At 43.3% G+C, this 17,268-nt stretch overlaps 1 protein-coding gene across 1 annotated transcript in view; it reads left to right on the top strand.

Moving 5' to 3' along the window:
- Positions 1–16,915, top strand: part of rheb (Ras homolog, mTORC1 binding) — a 91,100-nt gene extending 74,185 nt beyond the window's left edge. Inside the window, exon 8 of the mRNA XM_085987489.1 lies at positions 16,403–16,915. Within this exon, the coding sequence (XP_085843615.1) occupies positions 16,403–16,495 (93 nt within the window). The 3' untranslated portion in view covers positions 16,496–16,915. The remainder of the gene's footprint in view (positions 1–16,402) is intronic.
- The last annotated feature ends 353 nt before the right edge of the window (positions 16,916–17,268 follow it).

Here is a 17,268-nt window from a genome sequence, read left to right as displayed (position 1 = left end):
TCAACAGCAGCAGCGATCAGAGATTGGACACAGATCTCCATACCTGATTCGTTTCCTGCAGCACATCTGTAAATGGGCTGATTGCCCTTAATTTCTCAATCATTCTGTACTCTCAGCAGCTACCAGTCAACTTCACAAGACAGCAGCCCTTGTTATGGTTGTCAACACCTGTTGTTAGTATATTAAATATTTTTTTTAAAGGACTTTCATGTCTTCATGATGTACCAAAGCACTTCTCAGCCAATTAATTGCTTTTTTGAAGTTTGTCACTGCTGTTTTGTAGGCAAACAGTGACCTTTATCAAAGTTTTGCGTTCATTGCCTACATTTCCTATGGTCAGCTTCCTTCCTCTCATCCACTCTGTTGCCAAGACCACTTTTTTCCCACCTCCATGTCATTGCCTGTTCCATCATCAATAAGATCATGACTGATCTTTGACCTCAACTCCACTTTCCTGCCCGATCCCCATATCCCTTAATTCCCCTAGAGTCCAAACTCTATCTCAGCCTTGAATATACTCCACGACTTAGCATCCACAGCCCTTTGGGGTAGAGAATTCCAAAGATTTGCAACCCTCTGAAGAAATTCCTCCTCATCTCAGTCTTAAATGGCCAACCCCTTATTCTGAGACTATGCCTCCTAGTTCTAGACTCTCCAGCCAGGGGAAACATCTACCCTGTCGAGCCCCCTCAAAATCTTATGTTTCAACGAGATCACTGCTCATTCTTCTAAACTCCAGACAATATAGGCTCATTCTACTCAATTTCTCATCATCGGGCAACCCTCTCATCCCAGGAGTCAATCTAGCAGTCCTTATCCACTGCAGAAACCCTAGTCCATGCTTAATCACATTGAAGCTTGACTTTCTAATACTCTTAGAACCATTGCCACTCCAAATCTCCACAATTTACTACTCATTGGAAACCCACATCCTTGCCCGTACAAAATCCCACGCTCCACCCTCCAAACTTCACTGGGTCACTGTGGCTCTGCAAACTAACTTTCAGAATTTTCATCCTCGCTTTCAAATCCCTCCATGGACGTTCCTCGCCCTACCTTTTTTGAGATCTTTTCCAGCTTGTGCCTCAGCACATAACCCTCGTCGTCTGCTCCTTCTGCACCATTGGTGACCTGTTTAGCCACTGTGCTCCTGTACTTGGAAATTCCAGCCTGACACCATGCTCCTTTCTTTCAAAACCCTCCTCAAAATTCCTCTGAGACCCACCTTCACCCTCTTCGATATTCCTTTTCTCTCCTGCTTGGCGTCCACTGTCTTCAGTATAAAGCATGTTGAGACATCTTCATCCATGTGAGAAACGAAACTCTATAGACGAACAACTTGGTGCACGCTCTTGGGATAGGGAGTTCAGGAGAAACTGCTTTACCCAGAGAGTGGTAAGAATGTGGAACTTGCTACCATATGGAGTAGTTGAGGCGAATCGCACAGATGCATTTAAGGGGAAGATAGGTAAGCACATGAGGGAGAAAGGAATAAAAGGATCTGCTGATAGGGTGGGAGGAAGCTTTAAATGCTGGCATAGACAAATCGGGCCAAAAGGTATGCTGTAGACTCTGTACTTGGCTGGTCCTGTGGAAATACATACAAGAGATTAATTTTTATATTAAACTCAAATGAAGAGAAAGGCTAACGTTATGAAGAATAAGCAGCACAAGTGTTCCATAGCATGGTGATATTTGAAAATGATCACAATGTTGGCGCAACTGAATAGCTGTGAGGAAACGATCCTTGTGCGTTTAATAGTGGCGTCGTTCCATATTTTGCAGAATATTTTCACATTAGCAGAATACTAAAACAAGCATGGCAATCGAGATGCTTTAATTGACGGGTGCTGTGCCGAAGGTGAAGCATTTCGTTTCAAGGGGTGGAGTAGTTGATGTCTAGCTCGTCGTGCTGACGAAGTAGTTCACACCTTGTTCAAAAATATTTGAAAAAGAAAAATTCATGAGTATGTGCAAAAAAGGGGCGTGGGACTAAGGGATTAGCTCAGCTCTTTCAGAGAGCCAGCACAGGCTGAATGGCCTCCTTCCATGCTGTAAAATTCTGTGATTCTACTCCAATCCAAAGCTGTCTTTTCACCTTTCCTCTTTGAAGTTTGAGGCTGCTCCCTCTTGTAGAATCAGTGACTAAGTTGAGATATTTGCATTTATCTTGTCTACATCCTTAATGATCTTGAATAGTTATGAGTAGGTCGAGATATTTTGTGTTCATAACTATAACAGACCGTGACACAGAATTCCAGAAATGACAAATGATTCTCTGCTTGTAGAAAGCTAAGGCACATGTCAAAATAGCCTTATTTTTCTCTCGCTGGTTTCACTTCCCAATAACTAGGTTTCTTTTCTAACATTTGTGTGTTTGACAACTGGAAATAAAAGGCACATCTCGATAGATCAGCCCTGGAGCCAGTGTTGGGGTTAACATGTTAGTTGGCAGTTAGTGAGTGGGGAGGCAACCTACCAATTAAAAATTGGCCGTTTCAAAATTTCAGCTGATTTAGAAGCTGTGCTTACATTGCTTTTAAAATAATGTGATTTTTTTCATGGATAAACTATTGGAAAAAGATTCCAAGGATGAGGGATAGAAAATAATTATTTTTGCCATATTTAAAAACGTGTTCGTAGCATGATGATTTGGACAGGTTGGGTGATTTTTTTTTATTCATTGATGGGATGTGGGCGGCGCAGGCTAGGCCTGCATTTAGTGCCCATCCCTAATTGTCCTTGAGAAGATGGTGGTGAGCCACCTTCTTGTACCGCTGCAGTCCATATGGTGTAGGTACACCCACAATGCTGTTGGGAAGGGAGTTCCAGGATTTTGGCCCAGCGACAGTGAAGGAACGGCGATACAGGTCCAAGTCAGGATGGTGTGTGGCTTGGAGGGGAACTTGTAGGTGGTGATGTTCCCGTGCGCCTGCTGCCCTTGTCCTTCTAAGTGGTAGAGGTCGCGGGTTTGGAAGGTGCTGTTGAAGGAGCTACTGCAGTGCATCTTGTAGATGGTACACTGCAGCCACAGTGCGCCGGTGGTGGAGGGAGTGAATGTTGAAGGTGGTGGATGGAGTGCCAATCAAGCGGGCTGCTTTATCCTGAATGGTGTCGAGCTTCTTGAGTGTTGTTGGAGCTGCACTCATCCAGGCAAGTGGAGAGTATTCCATCACACTCCTGACTGGTGCCTTGTAGATGGTGGAAAGGCTTTGGGGAGTCAGGCGGTGAGACACTCGCTGCAGAATTCCCAGCCTCTGGCCTGCTCTTGTAGCCACAGTATTTATATGGCTGGTCAAGTTCAATTTCTGATCAATGGTAACCCCCAGGATGTTGATAGTGGGGGATTCAGCGATGGTAATGCCATTGAATGTCATGGGGAGATGGTTAGAGTCTCGCTTGTTGGAGATGGTCATTGCCTGGCACTTGTGTTGTGCGAATGTTATTTGCCACTTGTCAGCCCAAGTCTGAATGTTGTCCAGGTCTTGCTGCATATAGACACGGACTGTGTCAGTATCTGACGAGTCTCGAATGGTGCTGAACAGTGTGCAATCATCAGCGAACATCCCCACTTCTGACCTTATGATGGAGGGAAGGTCATTGATGAAACAGCTGAAGATGGTTGGGCCTAGGACGCTGCCCTGAGGAACTCCTGCAGTGATGTCATGTGATTGAGATGAATGACCTCCAACAACCACAGCCAACTTCCTTTGTGCTAGGTATGATTCCAACCAATGGGGAGTTTTCCCCTTGATTCCCATTGACTTCAGTTTTGCTGGGGCTCCTTGATGCCACACTCGATCAAATGCTGCCTTGATGTCAAGGGCAGTCACTCTCACCTCACCTCTTGAGTTCAGCTCTTTTGCCCATGTTTGGACCAAGGCTGTAATGAGGTCAGGAGCTGAGTGGCTCTGGCGGAACCCAAACTGGGCTTCAGTTAGCAGGTTATTGCTGAGTAAGTGCCGCTTGATAGCACTGTCGACGACACCTTCCATCACTTTGCTGATGATTGAGAGTAGACTGATGGGCAGAAGCATGGCAGATGCAATAGAACGTGGATAAATGTGAGGTTATCCACTTTGGTGGCAAAAACAGGAAGGCAGATTATTATCTGAATGGCAATAGATTGGGCGAAGGGGAAGTGCAACGAGACCTGGGTGTCCTTGTGCACCAGTCGCTGAAGGTAAGCATGCAGGTGCAGCAGGCAGTTAAGAAGGAAAATGGTATGTTGGCCTTTGTAGCAAGAGGCTTTGAGTACAGGAGCAAGGATGTCTTGCTGCAGTTGTACAGGGCCTCGGTGAGACCACATCTTGAGTATTGTGTGCAGTTTTGGTCGCCTTATCTGAGGAAGAATGTTCTTGCCATGGAAGGAGTTCAGCGAAGATTCACCAGGCTGATACCTGGGATGGCAGGAATGACGTATGAGGAGAGATTGGGCTTGTACTCACTGGAGTTTAGAAGAATGAGAGGGGATCTCATTGAAACTTATAAAATTCTGACAGGACTGGACAGACTAGATGCAGGAAGGATGTTCCCGATGGTTCTGGAGAACCAGGGTCACAGTCTTAAGGATAAGGGGTAGGCCATTTAAGACAGAAATGAGGAATTTCTTCACCCAGAGAGTGGTGAACCTGTAGAATTCTCCACCACAGAAGGCAGTTGAGGCCAATTCATTAAATATATTCAGGAAGGAGTTGGGATATATTTCTTAAGGCTAAAGGGATCAAGGGGTATGGGGAGAAAGCAGGGACAGGGTACTAAATTTGGATGATCAGCCATGATCACATTGAATGGTGGGGCAGGCTCGAGGGGCCGAATGGCCTACTCCTCCTATCTTCTATGTTTCTATGTGTGAGCTTCAATATCAGTCTAAAGGTGCATGTACTCTCCTAACGCCAAATGTGTTCAGTTGAATATGCTCCACGAGTATACTTCTTACTTTCTAATAAAAGTCTTCAAATGGAACCCAGGGTAAGGAAAGGGCCTGTCAATGGTTTCACAGTTGACCTAAACACCGTCCTCTAAAACACAGATTTGACATTTATCAAGGTGACCTTTGGTCAGAAATAAAACAAACCGCAATGTCGTAGGGTTGTAAGAGTACAAGGTTTGATGACTGCACTGTTGCATAGTTCTCTGGTGAAGGTTTCAGCCAACTGCTCCTTTTAAATGTCACGTCCTGTCAGTTTGAACTCAGTGCTGGAAAGTAGAACATTGGCCATCATTTTTGTTGAGAAGTTCATTACCTGACATTGCAAAAGTTTTTCCGTGTTGCAGTGATAGCTTATAATGGCTTTTTTTTTGCTGTCTTTTGCAGTGCTAGTTTATAATCCTGTAAACATTCAAAAATAAGAAATAGCTAATACCCTAAGGAAATAACGGTACAGGTTATCAATAAGACAGTCGCTCGGTCTGGAGGCTTCAGCTAGTCATGCCTGGAAGGTTGTAACTTACATTTCTTAATGTTGACAGACAAAAACTAATCGTTGAGTAGTAACTGATAATTGTGTTAGTCAGACCAGGAAAGACAAGGCAGTCATTATATGGAGTAATCATGTTTTACTGCCGGTAGCTCCAGGGAATTATACCAGTCTTTTTTCTAACTGCAGAAGGTTTTACTTACGTTTTTCTTTCTGTCACCATTTTGGAGATGGGAGCAACTCTACCAAAATCGACAGCTAAAACTGTCTCTCTAGTTTCTTTTTATTCAAATCAAAATGCAGAGATGTGAAAATTGACTGGCTCACTCTATTAAACCATAATGTTTCCGTAATAATTCTAACCTGGTGTCAAGATTAACTCTGTGGCCGTGATAATGTTACACTAAAATAGTGTTTGACTAAAAAGTGTTCCAAAAGCTGTTTTTATGCCATCTCGCCCTTGCTCTCGTCCCTGCGACCCCTGCTGCTGCGCAGCCGAGGATGGATAGTGAGGGAGTGTATCATTTGTAACTTTGATTAGGGCCAATTCAGTGATGTGGCAAAAGCGGAAACCTGATTGGAGAGATTAACACATGGAGTTACGGGAAAGATGGGCATAGTTTGGGAGGTGACAGCACGTTCAAGGACTGGTGTGGAAAGCGGTTGGACATTTGGCAACAATTTGCAAGGACAGCAGGTTGAAGAGTAGGTTTCTTTTTGAAGAGGGGGTGATGACAGTGATTTTGAAAGGGAGGGGGACTGTTCCTGAGGGGAGAGAACCATTTACAATGTCAGCTCGCATGAGGGCCACGAAGGAAAGTTGTGCGGCCAGCAGTTTAGTAAGAAGGAAGTCGAGAGCAGGAGGTAGATCTCGTGGGCGAGATGAGTTTGGAGAGGAGATGGGAGGGAAACTGGAGAAAAACACTGGTTCTGTGCTAGGGCAGGGAAGAACATTCCTGAGCCCTGAGGTCTATTAGGTGGTGGCGATTGAAAATGATTGGCTCTTTTTTCTAGTCTGGCACAAATTTGCATATGCAAAATCTGATGCATGACCGAACAGTCTCAAATGTAGAGATATTACCTGCAGTAAGTTTTTCTTTTGTTTCAGTATTTCTGCCGAGCTCCTTCTGACTCCTGCAAGTGTAAAATACATCTGATTGCTCTTGTGAGAAATGTCAATTTAAATTTACACAAACTATATATAAGCTTCTTTTAGGTCCCCTCCAACTATAATAAATCTGTACCTGAAACCGAGAGGGGAAGAGAACGGAATGGGGAAATGGTTCTTCTGGACTGTGGTTTCAGTAGAAGAAGCTGTTTAATTCAGCCTCAGCCTAACAGCTGGCTATCCGTTTGCACAAGACAGTAACCAAAATCCATCACTCTACCAGTGTATACAGAACCTGAGGCGGTGGGCCAACTTGTTAGCAGATGTTCCCAGACAGCTGCTTGGATTGTCCTGAGCTTGCCCCCTCCATACTGAACTTTTAGTTGTACCATCTGTATCTTCCATCACCGGGGTCACATTTGTTCCCATAGCCAAATTTTTAAGCATTCCAATTCTTAATTTCCATTGTCACTGCCAAATTTTGTCCTTGGGATAAAAAGGTTAGATTATCATTGTGAAGTAGGTCAGCAGCATGATTGTAAAGTAGGGCAGTTGAATGAAGTTGGTGTGAGAAGAAAGGACTTTTTTTTTCAGCGAGGAACTTGAATTTTCACTCTTTGGTCTGGCATAGTTTCAGTGAGTGTCGCGCTTCCAGTAAGTTGTCATTTCCTCCCTATAGCTCTCGATAATGTCACATGCCCTCCATCGCCCTACTGCTTTTAATACCTTGCAGATTTCCATGGTTGGTTTCCAAGCTACTTAATGCTTGCCTTTTGAAACCTCCTAGGTCTGTCTTTAGGCTAGGTGGTGCTGTAGGCACCAGCCTATTACATGTTTACAGCCTTCGAGTAAAAATGTTTAGAACATTTATTTACTGTCGGGGACACCCTCTCTTTCACCCCCATCTCCCTACTGTTCTCCCCACTGCTGGAAGTTCCTGGCACTCTTTCCCCAGTGCTGGCAGACCCCAAAATAGTTTCACGTGCCCTGGATCCATTTCCTGATGCTGCCAGTACCTGGGATCTCTTTCTTCACTGCTGCTGTAGCCCAGGCACTTCTCCCAATTGTTGAAACTCCCCCTTAGCCTTCATCCAATGCTTCAGACTCCAAGACCCCATCTCGTGCTGAAAACCCCAGGGACCCCAGCCCCTGTAAACTAAACTTGCCCCTCACCCAGTGAGCCAAATCCCCAGTTCTACCAAAGCCAGATTTCCCCCATCTGCAGTGCTGCAAAACCACTTATCATTTCCAAACACCGAGTTCCTCCACATTGTTCCAAATTTACCCCAGTGTGCAAAGAAAAACCCAGAAACACTTGTTCAGTGCTTGTAAACCACCCCTTCTCACTACCACCACCCCCCCCCCCCCCCCCCATAGTCCCCAACACGGAGTGCCTACCTTCAACATCATGATATGGATCCTGCACTTTACAAAGTTAAGAAATAAATATTGAGTACATCAAGGAATGATTATATCTCCCAACTCACTGAGCCATGGCACAGGAGATCCATTAGTATATTAGATATTGCGGTCTGGAATTATGCACATGCAGGTTTAAATTTAAATGGAAAGGTTGCCTTGTCCTTGCATCACTGCTTAATTTCTTGACTCCTTCAACACCAAAGAGCAATCAAAAAAAAAAAAAAATCCGAAGGGCAGAGATCCACAGCTTTGTTTATGTAATGTATTAACCTCTGGAATTTCGATCTGTGGTAGGGGGGAGGCCCATGGTTCTGCTTAAATGTAATCCTGTCAGGTTTTGGAGTGTACATGACCCAGGTTCATCAGATTCTTTCAGCTCTGATGTGACGAGAGTTCTAATCTCAGCCAGTTCAATGGCAAGACAAGCGCATAATCAAATCTGCCATCTTTACCCCCTCAGCTGAAGGGTTAGTCTGCAAAAACTGCGTAGAAAGCAATAACCCTACTTTAATTACAAAGCTGAAGTAAATCGAGCTGGACCGGTGCCATATCATAATGACTCTGCAGTATCATTGTTGCTGCATAGACGGAGCTTAAGCACGCAGCGGTAGCATGCACAAGCAGTCTGTGTTTACGGTCCACCCCAGCCTAATGACTAGCGCTGCCTGGCTTCAATTTTTCTATTAACAGTCCTGAAGAGGGAGGTGTATCTCGCACATTTAAAATCAAATTAATTCTGGGGCAGTCTGAAAAGGCATGACTAGAGTGCTGAATAGAACCATGGTGCTTAACAATTAACTTGAAAGAATGCGACAAGTTTTAGTTCCTTTTTTTTTTATTTATGAAAATGTCAGTTGAATGCCAGATTGCAAAACTTCTTTAAACATTAAAAATTATAAAAGCTAGAGTGTTTGAAAAATATAAATAGTGATTTCAAACATTAAGTTAACTACTGCATAGAATTTACAGCGCAAACAGGCCATTTGGCACATCTGGTCTATACCGGTGTTTATGCCCACACGCGCTTCCTCCCACCCTACATCATCTCACCCCCATCAACATATGCTTCTATTCCTTTCTGTGTTTATAGAGCTTCCCCTTAAATGCATCTATGCTATTCACCTCAACTACTCCTTGTAGTAGCCAGTTCACATGCTAACCAAATTCTGGTTTATGATTCAGTTACACCACCTCTCACTTCTCCTTATGTGACTGGTATCATAAGAACATAAGAAATAGGAGCTGGAGTCGGCCATTTGGCCCTTCGAGCCTGCTCTGCCATTTCAATAAGATAATGGCTGATCATCTACCTCATCTCCACCTTCCCGCACTATCCCCATATCCCTTGATTCCCTTAATATTCAAAAATCTATTGATCTCTGTCTTGAATATACTCAACGACTGAGCCTCCACAGCGCTCTCGGGTAGAGAATGCCAAAGATTCATCACCCTCTGAGTAAAGAAATTTCTCCTCATCTCAGTCCTAATTTGCTGACCCCTTATACTGAGACTGTGACCCCTGGTTCAAGACTCCCCAGCCAGGGGAAACATCCTCCCTGCATCTACCCTGCCAACATAGAAACATAGAAGATAGGAGCAGGAGTAGGCCATTTGGCCCTTCGCGCCTGCTCCGCCATTCAATGAGATCATGGCTGATCATCCAAATTCAGTACCCTGTCCCTGCCTTCTCCCCATATCCCTTGATCCCTTTAGCCTTATGAAATATATCTAACTCTCTTTTTGAATATATTTAATGAACTGGCCTCCACCGCCCTCTGTGGCAGAGAATTCCACAGGTTCACCACTTTCTGGGTGAAGAAATTCCTCCTCATTTCAGTCCTAAATGGCTTACCCCTTATCCTTAGACTATGACCCCTGGTTCTGGACTCCCCGGCCATCATAAACATCCTTCCTGCATCTAGTCTGTCCAGGCATGACAGAATTTTATAGGTTTAGATGAGATCCCCTCTCAATCTTCTAAACTCCAGTGAGTATAAGCCCAATCGACACAATCTCTCCTCATACGTCATTCCTGCCATCCCAAGTATCAGCCTGGTGAATCTTCGCTGCACTCCTTCCATGGCAAGAACGTCTTTCCTCAGGTAAGGCGACCAAAACTGCACACAATACTCAAGGTGCGGTCTCACCAAGGCCCTGTACAACTGTAGCAAGACATCCTTGTTCCTGTACTCGAACCCTCTTACTACGAAGGCCAACATACCATTTGCCTTCTTAACCGCCTGCTGCACCTGCATGCTTACCTTCAGCGACTGGTGCACAATAACACCCAGGTCTCTCTGCACTTCCCCTTCTCCCAATCTATTGCCATTCAAATAATAATCTGCCTTCCTGTTTTTGCTACCAAAGTGGATAACCTCTCATTTATCCACATTATAGTGCATTTGCCATGTTTCTGCCCAATCACCCAACCTGTCCAAATCGTACTGGAGTTTTACGACATCCTCCTCACAGCTTACCCTCCCACCCAGCTTTGTGTCGTCTGCAAATTTGGAGATATTGCATCCAATTCCCTCGTCCAGATCATTAATATATATTGTGAACAGCTGAGGTCCTAGGACCGATCCTTGCGGTACCCCACTAGTCACTGCCTGCCACTCGGAAAACGACCCGTTTATTCCAACTCTTTGCTTTCTGTCCGCCAACCAGTTCTCTATCCAAGTCAATACCTTGCCCCCAATCCCATGTGCCTTAATTTTGCAGGCTAATCTCTTATGCGGGACCTTATCGAAAGCCTTCTGAAAGTCCAAATACACCACATCCACTGGTTCTCCCTTATCTATTTTATCAGTTACATCCTCAAAAAATTCCAGTAGATTAGTCAAGCATGATTTACCTTTTGTAAATCCATGTTGACTTTGTCCGATCATGTCACTGCTTTCCAAGTGCTCTGCTATTAAATCTTTTATAATAGATTCTAGCATTTTCCCCACTACCGATGTCAGGCTTACCGGTCTATAATTCCCTGCTTTTTCTCGACCACCTTTTTTGAATAGTGGGGTAACATTAGCTACCCTCCAATCCATGGGTACTGTTCCAGAGTCTATCGAGTTCTGGAAGATGACCAGCAATGCGTCTACTATTTCTAGGGCCACTTCCTTCAGTACCCTGGGATGTAGATTATCAGGCCCTGGGGATTTATCGGCCTTCAGTCCCATCAATTTTCCTAACGCCACTTCCCTACAAATACTGATTTCTTTCAGTTCCACCCTTTCATCAGACCCTATGTTCCCCGGCATCTCTGGGAGGTTATTTGTGTCCTCCTTTGTGAAGACGGAACCAAAGTATGAATTTAGTTGGTCTGCCATTTCCCTGTTTCCCATTATAAATTCCCCTGATTCTGACTGTAAGGGACCTACGCTTGACTTCACCAATCCTTTTCTCTTCACATATCTATAAAAGCTTTTACAGTCAGTTTTTATGTTCCCTGCTAGCTTACTCTCATATTCTATTTTCCCTTTTCTTAATTAATCCCTTTGTCCTCCTTTGTTGAATCCTAAACTGCTCCCAATCCTCAGGATTATTGTTTTTTCTGGCCAATTTATATGTCGTCTCCTTGGATCTTATGCTATCCCTAATTTCCCTTGTTAGGCATGGTTGAGTCACCTTTTTTGTTTTCTTTTTATGCCAAACTGGGATGAACAAATTCTGTAGCTCATCCATTTGGTCTTTGAATGTTTGCCATTGTCTATCCACTGTCAACCCTTTGAGTGCCATTCCCCAATCAATCCTACCCAACTCGCTCCTCAGACCATCATAGTTTCCTTTATTTAAATTGAGGACCCTAGTCTCTGAGTCAACTACTTCATTCTCCATCTTAATGAAGAATTCGATCATAATATGATCGCTCAGACCCAAGGGGCCTCGTACAAGATTGCTAATTAATCCTTTCTCGTTACATAATACCCAGTCGAAGATGGCCTGATCTCTGGTTGGTTCCTCGACATATTGGTCCAGGAAACCATCCCGTAAACACTCCAGGAATTCCTCCTCCACAGTATTGTTACTAATTTGGTTGGCCCAATCTATATGTAGATTAAAGTTACCCATGATGACTGCTGTGCCCTTATTGCACGCGTCTTTAATTTCCCTTTTAATGCCATCCCCAACCTCCGCCTTACTGTTGGGAGGTCTATATACCACTCCCTGTAAGAATTTTGTATGTTTCAATGAGATCACCTCACGTTCTTCTAAACTCTACAGAATCTAAACTCTAGAGAATATAGGCCTAGTCTACTCGATCTCTCCTCGTAGGACAATCCCCCCCCATCCCAGGGACCAGTCTGGTGAATCTTTGTTGCACTCCCTCTATGGCAAGTATATCCTTCCTTAGGTAAGGAGACCAAAACTATACACACTACTCCAGGTGTGGTCTCACCAGGGCCTTATATAATTGCAGTTAGATGTCTTTACTCTTGTACTCAAATCCTCTTGTAATAAAGGCCAACATACCATTTGCTTTCCTAATTGCTTGCTGTACCTACATGTTAACTTCCAGTGATTTGTGTACAAGGACACCCAGGTCCCTCTGAACACCAACATTTCCCAATCTCTCTCCATTTTAAAAAATGCTCTGTTTTTCCTACCAAAGTGGATAACTTCACATTTCTCCACATTATATTCCATTTGCCATGCTCTTGCCCACTCACTTAGCCTGTCTATATCCCCTTGAAGCCTCCTTGCATCCTCCTCACAACTTGCATTCCCACCTAGCTTTGTATCATCAGCAAACTTGGATATATTACATTTGGTCCCCTCATCCAAATCATTGATATAGATTGTGAATAGCTGAGGCCCAAGCACTGATCCTTGCAGTACCCCACTAGTTACAGCCTGCCAACCCAAAAATTACCTGTTTATTCCTACACTGTTTTCTGTCTGTTAACCAATCCCCAATGCATGCTAGTATATTCCCCTCAATCCCATGAGCCCTCATTACTAAGTAACCTCAGGAGCATAATTTGGTTTGAACTTTTGTGTTCTAATTACAATGTATAATTTGCCTGTTTTTGCTAATTAATTGCTTTATCATTTTATAAAATGCCATTATTACCTCAGTCATTCCTTTTTCAGTTTTTGATAGCCCAGATTGTGCAACATCCTCGTCATTATACACCTGGCAGTGTCTCAACATAAGATAAAAACAAGAATAAAACTCTCCCACCTGCTCCTCAGTAAGGCTGAGTCTCTGGTTCCAGGTGGCAGTTATGTTTATAAATTTACCTTCCATTCTTAACGCTCTCTCCTCTGATTTCCTCTCCTGAAGGAGCTAACCTGATGCTGGGTATAGTTCCACAGGCAGTGGCTGCCCTCTTGTTACCTTGCCCAAGTGGTCATTGTGTGTGTGAACCTAGGAAGTGAGTGTCAGCAGGCTTTATTTTTACCTTTGGGGCATCGGAGCAGGTCCTGGCCACAGATGCACACTTTTTTTATTTCAGCAGCAGGAGTCCTAAAGCAGCCACCAGTCGTAACTGACCCACTGCAGCCCAGCCAGGATTGAATCGGGGGCCTTTTCTGGTCTTTTTAGCTCCGTTACTTACTTGCTGGACACTTTCTTTACCAACTAAACTATTTGGGGAGTTGCCTTTCTTTTAATTCTCGTGTCTGGTTGACCTTATTGCTGCCTCAGACCCCACTAAGCATTTGCTTGATCCAGCAATAAATTATAATCAGAAAGCTGAAATAGTTTTTTTTTTTTTTTTAAAAAGAGCTGAAGTAAGCTAGAATGATTAGAGGAGAATCATCCTAGCTTACACAGCCCTATTTCGACAGAAGCAAGTAACTATTGTCAGTCAGTCACCTCAACAAATATTGTTCATGGAACCAATTACTATGGCTGGTATTAATTACAGACAGGTGGACAATGGTGTTAAAAATGGATAAGAAACTAGTTTGGTTTTGAGTCATTTCATAGAATTCTGACAATCGGATGATTGAAGTTTCATAACTGAATAGTCTGACATGGCAATGGCTCTCCCCATGTTACTCTGTGGGAATTGGACTTAAAAGTTGGAATTCTGTGCTGATCAGTGTTAGCTGTGACTCAGTGGTAGCACTCTTGCCTGAGTCGGAGATTGTGGGTTCAAGTCTCAATCCAGAGACTTAAGTACAAAAATCCAGGGTGATTCTTCAGTGCCGTACTGAGGGAGCGCTGCACTGCTGGAGGTGCTGTCTTTCAGATCAGATGTTAAACTGAGGCCCTGTCGGTGGATGTAAAAGATCCCACCACACTATTTGAAGAGCAGGGGAGTTTTCCCCGGTGTCCTGGCCAATATTTATCCCTCAATCAACACCTCAAAACAGATTTTGATCATTATCACATTGCTGTGTGTGGGAGCTTGCTGTGCACAAATTGGCTGCTGCATTTCCCATATTACAACAGTGACTACACTCCAGCCAGTGAAGTACTTTTTGAAAAGTGCTTTGGGATATGGTGAGGTCATGAAAGGTGCTATATAAATGCTAGTCTTTTTTATATTAAAATGTGTAGGTTGTAGGGTGGCACCTGATGTGGAAATGTTTTAAAATGCACAGGTGAAATAATTCATGATGCAGACACATACCCTGACAGCAACAAAAGAGATTTAAAAAAAATTAAAAATTTTTTTTTGCTCCAGAAATTTTCCAAAGAAGCAGATTTGCATTTTAATGTATTTCTTGGGATGTGGGTGATGCTAGCCAGGCCACATTTATTGCCTATCCCCAGTTGTCCTTTTGGAGGTAGTCGGCTGCTGCCTTGAACCGCTGCATTCTTATGGTGATGGTGCGCCCACACTGGTGTTAGGTAGGGAATTCCAAGATTTTGGCCCAACGACGATGAACGAACAGTGATACATATGTCCAATTCAGAACCGTGTGGCAGATCAGAAATCTGTACTATGTATTGTCCTAGAACTTTATATTGTATATTTTTTACACTGAAGAAGCCAATGTGTTTAGGCCATTTTGTGCTTCTGCAAACAGAATGCACATTTAACCCTGTCTGAAATACTGGCTTAGTACTTTTTTGAATGATGAAGACAACATTTCCAGGAAGCAAGTGCTCTTGCAGAGTCTGTGCATACAGGTTGCTAACTTGGTTCCAAAGTAAGTCAATAAAAGTGCTTGGCCTCTGGTGTGAATGGGTTTGAGTCTAACATCTGTTACGAGGTTTGTCTGGTTAAAACCATCAGCACCATTTGTTTCAAGTGACAAAGGCCTATGAAACTTGGGACCTGTGTGATTGAGGGCGTGGGGCAGAAGGGAATAATCCCACAATGTCGCTGGGGAGGAAGAGGTTGGCTAACCACACAGTGCCTAGCCAGTGACATTTATCTTTGGGTATCTCTTCCCGATTCTTTAGTTTTTCGGCATTTGTTTAGAACATGACTGATGTACATAGACTCCGTGGCAATTAGACAAAATCTGCTGTATAAGTTGAATGCTGGAGGCACTGTCCAGGTTTAGTTAGCACAGTGTTGCTTTTGTTTAATTTTTGCATTGAGGAGGTACAAGTTAAACATTCCCCCGGATAAAGAATGTTTATCAGTTTTCTGCTAGTCTATGAATAAACCTTAAGGCCTTGGTGAGACCACACCTGGAGTACTGTGTACAGTTTTGGTCTCCTTACCTAAGGAAGGATATACTTGCCTTAAAGGGAGTGCAACGGAGGTTCACCGGACTGATGCCTGGGATGGGGGAATTGTCCTATGAGGAGAGATTGAGGAGACTAGGTCTATATTCCCTAGAATTTAGAAGAATGCGAGGTGATCTAATTGAAACATCTAAAATTATTACAGTGCTTGACCGGGTAGATGCAGGGAGGATGTTCCCCCTGGCTGGGGAGTCTTGAACTAGTTGTCACAGTCTCAGAATAAGTGGTTGGCTATTCAGGACTGATGTGGAGAAATTTCTTCACTCAGGGTTGTGAATCTTTGGAATTCTCTACTACAGAGGGCTGTGGATGCTCAGTCGTTGAGTATATTCAAGGCTGAGATCGATAGATTTTTGGATATTACGGGAATCAAAGGGATAAGGGAATAGTCCGGGAAGGTGGAGTTGAGGTAGATCAGCCATGATCTTATTGAATGGTGGAAGCAGGCTCGAGGGGCTGTATGGCCTACTCCTGCTCCTATTTCTTATGTTCTTAAACATGATTGGTTGTAAGTGACAGTCTGATAATTCTTCTGTCCGAAGACCAGGTGAATTTGAAGGGGCACATCTTGATTGTGAGCTAATTAACAAATGAGGATTCCTGTTTGATTCTTGGGTTCATGGGGATCGAGAGCTTGTTTGTAATCTTGGGCGAGGAGCGCAAGAGAAATATCTGAATAAAGCCCAAAAATGTAAAGCAGTGATCAAATCCTATTTAATATGCATTGATTCTAATAACATTTGAATGTCCTACAAAATTTATTGTCTTGGCAAAAAGTCTTTTTAATGTCCTTTTTTTCAGACTGCAGTTGAGGTCTTTAAGCGAATAATTATGGAGGCTGAAAGGGCAGATGGAGGTTGTCAGCAAGCGAAATCTTCGTGCTCAGTGATGTGAGGCCTGAAAACGCTGATGAAATTGCTCTACTTGAAGAGGCATTCTGCCACTTTCCCTTTAAATAAAAACTCGGCCTTTTTACCAGTTCTACAGACAGTCAGAGACTTCCTTTTTCTTTCCTCACTTATGTTGAACTCTGACCCTTTTGCAAATGGCTTCACTTCTGCATAAAAAAAAACTTAAAAGCAATTCATATTTTTCAAATTGTATATTGTATTTCTTGACGCTGGCAATCAATAGTCATTTGCCAACATTCATTTTTCTTGTAACGTAAATGTCAGTTGGAAGTAGTTTATTGTAAACTTTAAAGAAAAAATGTGCATATTGTTACACTACTATTTACACAAACCGGCTTGAATATATCTGTTTTTCTTCATGTGTTGTATGTATACTTGTAAATAAACATTAGCAGCAAACGGATTTGTTTTTAATACTTGCTGATAGAAAAGTACCGTGGCAAGGCTATTGTTTTTACTAAACGCTCAAAAAAGGTATTCTAAATCAATCGAGACAGGTTGTATTTAAGATGATGCCCACACCTCGTTCTTGCTCTGAACGCAGAGCTCCCGGGATCTCGGAGTTGACTGACATCTGCTTTTTTGTTTCTAACTTTTTTTAAACTTTCAAACCAGTGAAGAAAACATTCATTCATTGAAAGTCTTCAGCTTGCTGCGTGCAGACTTAGAATATATTGCAATGGGTTTTCAGCGGGCTAAAGGTTAAGTCTGGGAGGGGGGGGGGGATCGCAAATGCAGTGCAACAAAACATTTTTA

This window comes from Somniosus microcephalus, chromosome 5, assembly GCF_052327205.1.
Source record: "Somniosus microcephalus isolate GS21.2 chromosome 5, FLI_Smic_1.0, whole genome shotgun sequence".
Classification (NCBI taxonomy): Eukaryota; Metazoa; Chordata; class Chondrichthyes; order Squaliformes; family Somniosidae; genus Somniosus; species Somniosus microcephalus.
This window is presented reverse-complemented; position numbering and strand designations above follow the sequence as displayed.